Here is a 5,531-nt window from a genome sequence, read left to right as displayed (position 1 = left end):
CTGTGTGAGATGTGATCATGTGACCTGTGTGAGATGTGATCATGTGACCTGTGTGAGACATAATTATTTGACACAGTTGTGTTGAGATGCTTTGCTGTGGTTCTACATTAACACAATGACACACTACATTAACACAATGACACTACATTAACACAATGACACACTACATTAACACAATGACACTACATTAACACAATGACACACTACATTAACACAATGACACTACATTAACACAATGACACACTACATTAACACAATGACACACTACATTAACACAATGACACTACATTAACACAATGACACACTACATTAACACAATGACACACTACATTAACACAATGACACACTACATTAACACAATGACACACTACATTAACACAATGACACACTACATTAACACAATGACACACTACATTAACACAATGACACACTACATTAACACAATGACACACTACATTAACACAATGACACTCCTGAACTTTTAGAAAGTGTGTAAAAGGAAACTAGAGGAGAAAAAAACTGATGATTGTAAACATGATGCTTTACAGTACGCATGGTGTTCTCATCCTTACTTATAGCATGAGCTCCTCCTTATAGCATGAACCGTCACTTTTTCTGACTGTGTGTGTGTGTGTGTGTGTGTGTGTGTGTGTGTGTGTGTGTGTGTTTACAGCCAGGGACACACATGCAGCCAGGCAGTGGATGTGCCCCATGTCACTGTAACTCGTTCGGCTCTAAGTCGTTCGACTGCAGTGACAGCGGTCAGTGTCGCTGTCAGCCCGGAGTCACGGGGCAGAAGTGTGACCGCTGCGCTCCCGGTCACTTTAACTTCCAGGAAGGAGGCTGCACACGTAAGACCCACACACTCCATATACGGACTCACAGATACATCACTGTACGAAATAAACGCCAACCTTTTGATTAACTTCGTGCTGCCCACTACACCATTAATGGAATAAATGACACACCCTTGTTCCTTTATATGGATGTAATACCATGCCATCACTATATCCATGCCATCACTATAGCACCATCACTATATCCATGCCATCACTATATCCATGCCATCACTATAGCACCATCACTATATCCATGCTATCATTATATCCATGCCATCACTATATCCATGCCATCACTATATCACCATCACTATATCCATGCCATCACTATAGCACCATCACTATATCCATGCCATCACTATAGCACCATCACTATATCCATGCCATCACTATAGCACCATCACTATATCCATGCCATCACTATATCCATGCCATCACTATATCCATGCCATCACTATAGCACCATCACTATATCCATGCCATCACTATATCCATGCCATCACTATAGCACCATCACTATATCCATGCCGTCACTATATCCATGCCATCACTATAGCACCATCACTATAGCCATGCCATCACTATATCCATGCCATCACTATATCCATGCCATCACTATAGCACCATCACTATATCACCATCACTATATCCATGCCATCACTATATCACCAACACTATATCACCATCACTATATCCATGCCATCACTATATCACCATCAATATATCACCATCACTATATCCATGCCATCACTATATCACCATCACTATATCCATGCCATCACTATATCACCATCACTATATCCATGCCATCACTATATCACCATCACTATATCACCATCACTATATCACCATCACTATATCCATGCCATCACTATATCACATCACTATATCACCATCACTATATCCATGCCATCACTATATCCATGCCATCACTATATCACATCACTATATCACCATCACTATATCACCATCACTATATCACATCACTATATCACCATCACTATATCCATGCCATCACTATATCACATCACTATATCACCATCACTATATCACATCACTATATCACCATCACTATATCACCATCACTATATCACATCACTATATCACCATCACTATATCCATGCCATCACTATATCACCATCACTATATCACCATCACTATATCCATGCCATCACTATATCACATCACTATATCACCATCACTATATCACCATCACTATATCACATCACTATATCACCATCACTATATCCATGCCATCACTATATCACCATCACTATATCACCATCACTATATCCATGCCATCACTATATCACCATCACTATATCACCATCACTATATCCATGCCATCACTATAGCACCATCACTATATCACCATCACTATATCCATGCCATCACTATATCACCATCACTATATCACCATCACTATATCCATGCCATCACTATATCACATCACTATATCACCATCACTATATCCATGCCATCACTATATCACCATCACATTATCACCATCACTATATCACCATCACTACATCACCATCACTATATCACCATCACTACATCACCATCACTACATCACCATCACTACATCACCATCACTACATCACCATCACTACATCACACTCACACTGTAGTTTTATTACAAAAGCATGACACAGTTTGAAGCTTTAAAGAACAAACAAAAAAAACAAATAGTGCAGTTTTCAGTGAAATCTACAGTGTGTTACAGGTGTCAGAAAAATGTGGCTCAGGGTTACATCAGTTTAAATATGTGTTGCACATTATTACACACACACACACACACACACACACACACACACACACACACACACACACACACACACACACACAAACAATCACACACACGGCTGAGGCGAATGATGGATGATGGGTGGACGGAGATAATGAGTAAAAGTGTGAAAGTGCAGCCTGTGACATTTGCACACACCTGAGTGTGTCATTAATCTCTCTCTGTATCACTGTCTGTCTCTCTCTCTCTCTCTCTCTCTCTCTCTCTCTCTCTCTCTCTCTCTCTCTCTCTCAGCATGTGAGTGTTCTCATGTGGGGAATAACTGTGACCCGGGTACAGGACGCTGTGTCTGTCCTCCCAACACTGTGGGAGATCGATGTGAGAAATGTGCCCCTAATCACTGGGGTCATGACATCGCCACTGGCTGCAAGGTACCATTTTCTGTCACTTCCTGTTTATCTCTGCCTCTTCCTGTGGAGAAACCGTTAAGATTCTCTCTCTCTCTCTCTCTCTCTCTCTCTCTCTCTCTCTCTCTCTCTCTCTCTCTCTCTCTCTCTCTCTCTCTCTCTCTCTCTCTCTCTCTGTAGTCATGTGGCTGTAACATGATGGGCGCAGTCACTCAGCAGTGTAACATGAACACAGGATGCTGTTTTTGTCGGGATCAGTTCACGGGTGAGAAGTGTAACGAGTGTAAGCTCGGGTACAGGAACTTCCCGCACTGCGTTTCCTGTGACTGCTCACTCTCTGGATCCAATGCTGAGACCTGCAACCCTGAAGAGGGCATGTGTGCATGTGCTGAGAGGACAGGACAGTGCTCCTGCAGGGTAAAAACTGCCTTTGCTCTGTGTCCTTCACTTCTTTTTATATCAATCAGAGATCTCAATGTTTTGTTCGACACTTGTCCCCAAAATCAGATGCCGATGCAGGAGTAAAGCCTTGTGCTGAAGCCGTGAAGCAGTAACCTGTGTGTGTGTGTGTGTGTGTGTGTGTGTGTGTGTGTGTGTGTGTGTGTGTGTGTGTTACAGCGGAATGTAGAGGGTCTGAGGTGTGAGGTGTGTAAGGTCGGGACGTTCGGGCTCAGTGTGAGGAATCCTCTCGGCTGCAGTCGCTGTTACTGCTTCGGCCTGAGCACGAGCTGCACCGAGGCCCAGGGACTGATCCGCATGAGGGTGAGTCTCACACACACACACACACACACACACACACACACACACACACACACACACACACAATAAAGTCAGTATTAGTCCTCTTCAGTAAAACCATTTAATGTCACAGAAACAAAAGACATAAGGAAAAGCCGTGGAGAAATATGTACTTTACAGAGCGAAAGGAAGAGGTGAGATAAAAGAAAGGAAAACAAAAGGAGAATGGGTGAAAGATAAAGGAAAATAATAAAGAGAGGGAGAGGTATTATAGAGCTGTTTGTTTTTAATAAAGATTTCCTGTACAACTTCCTCAAATCCCCCCTCGGCCCCTGCTACATCCACAGAGAGATGCACGGCTGTGATTAACCTGAACCAGAACGGCAGATTAAATAACGTTTACAGCCCAGGAGTTAATCTGAGTTTGTTTGCTGGGGAGGGGGAGTGGTGATGGAGGGAGCAAGAGGACGAGTGCAATCCTTCACTTCATCCTGTGGGAGAAAAGCGAGAGATTTTCTCCGAGTCACTGAGTCGTAAGATTGCATGTGGACTCGAGAGTTTACTTCGCTAAACATTTAGCTACATGACAACAGACTAACCTGAGCTTCAGACACAAAGCTGGGTATTGAGGGGGTGGGGCTTCAGTTATATTTGATCAGCCAATCACAGACTTAATTATATGAAGCCACAACTAAACAGTAAATGGCAGCTAGCTTGTACTTCTACTGTTTTTAATTGTATAATTAAATATTAATGGTTAATAGATAGAGTTAGGGTTAAGGGTTGGAGTTATGGGGTTGGAGGTCAAGGGTTAACATTAAGTGTTAGGAGTTGGGGTTAAGGGTTAGGGATAATGCTAAGTGTTAGGGGTTGGGGTTAAGGGTTAGGTATAATGCTAAGTGTTAGGGGTTGGGGTTAAGGGTTAGGGATAATGTTAAGGGGTAGGTGTTGGGGTTAAAGGTTAGGGATAATGTTAAGGGGTAGGTGTTGGGGTTAAAGGTTAGGGATAATGTTAAGGGGTAGGTGTTGGGGTTAAAGGTTAGGGATAATGGTAAGTGTTAGGGGTTGGGGTTAAGGGTTAGGGTTAGGGATAATGTCAAGAGGTAGGTGTTGAGGTTAAAGGTTAGGGATAATGCTAAGTATTAGGGGTTGGGGTTAAGGGTTAGGGATAATGTTAAGGGAAAGTGGTTAGGGTTAGAAGTTACTCTTTTCTTTTTTTTTATTTATACTTTTCATTTTTCAGGTTTTATTTTTTCAATTTTAGGGATAAATTTTATTTCTTTTTTTTTTTTTTCAACTTTTATTTATCACTTTTCAATTTTTTTTTTTTTTTTTTAAATTTTATTTATACTTTTACGTTTATTTTTTTTTTCACATTTTCTTTATCATTTTCATTTTTATTTTGTTTTTTTCCCGTTCATTTCCCTTTTCCGTTTCTGTTTTCTGTTTTCCCTTTTCTTTTTCTGTCTCCTTTTTCGTTTTTTTTTTTCCATTTCTATCTCTTTTCCATTCTTTTTTTTTTTTCCCGTTTCTTTCTCCTTTTCTTTTTTTTTTTTTTTTTCACTTTTCTTTCTCCTTTTCCGTTTTCTTTTTTTTATTTTCCCTTTTCTTATCATTTTAATGGTTCGTTTTTTTTTTTCCCGTTTCTTTCTCCTGTTCCTTTGTTCTCCCTTTTCGTTTCTCCTTTCCTGTGTCTGTGTTGGGGTTAAAGGTTAGGGATAGGTTTAAATCTGTAACTGAGCGCTGTGTTTATATTCTCATCGTGTTGTAGCTGACTCTGATGCCCGAGCAGACGGTGCT

The 5,531-nt window shown here is 40.9% G+C and overlaps 1 protein-coding gene across 1 annotated transcript in view; it reads left to right on the top strand.

Moving 5' to 3' along the window:
• Nucleotides 1-657: 657 nt before the first annotated feature.
• The window catches only part of lama2 (laminin, alpha 2), a 46,148-nt gene continuing 41,274 nt past the window's right edge, over nt 658-5,531 (top strand). The window contains exons 1-5 of the mRNA XM_047818165.1: nt 658-851; nt 2,881-3,017; nt 3,174-3,410; nt 3,612-3,755; nt 5,503-5,531. The exon at nt 5,503-5,531 is cut by the window's right edge and continues 148 nt beyond it. Coding sequence (XP_047674121.1) covers nt 686-851; nt 2,881-3,017; nt 3,174-3,410; nt 3,612-3,755; nt 5,503-5,531 — 713 coding nt within the window. The 5' untranslated portion in view covers nt 658-685. The remainder of the gene's footprint in view (nt 852-2,880; nt 3,018-3,173; nt 3,411-3,611; nt 3,756-5,502) is intronic.

This window comes from Tachysurus fulvidraco, chromosome 9, assembly GCF_022655615.1.
Source record: "Tachysurus fulvidraco isolate hzauxx_2018 chromosome 9, HZAU_PFXX_2.0, whole genome shotgun sequence".
NCBI classification, from domain to species: Eukaryota; Metazoa; Chordata; class Actinopteri; order Siluriformes; family Bagridae; genus Tachysurus; species Tachysurus fulvidraco.
This window is presented reverse-complemented; position numbering and strand designations above follow the sequence as displayed.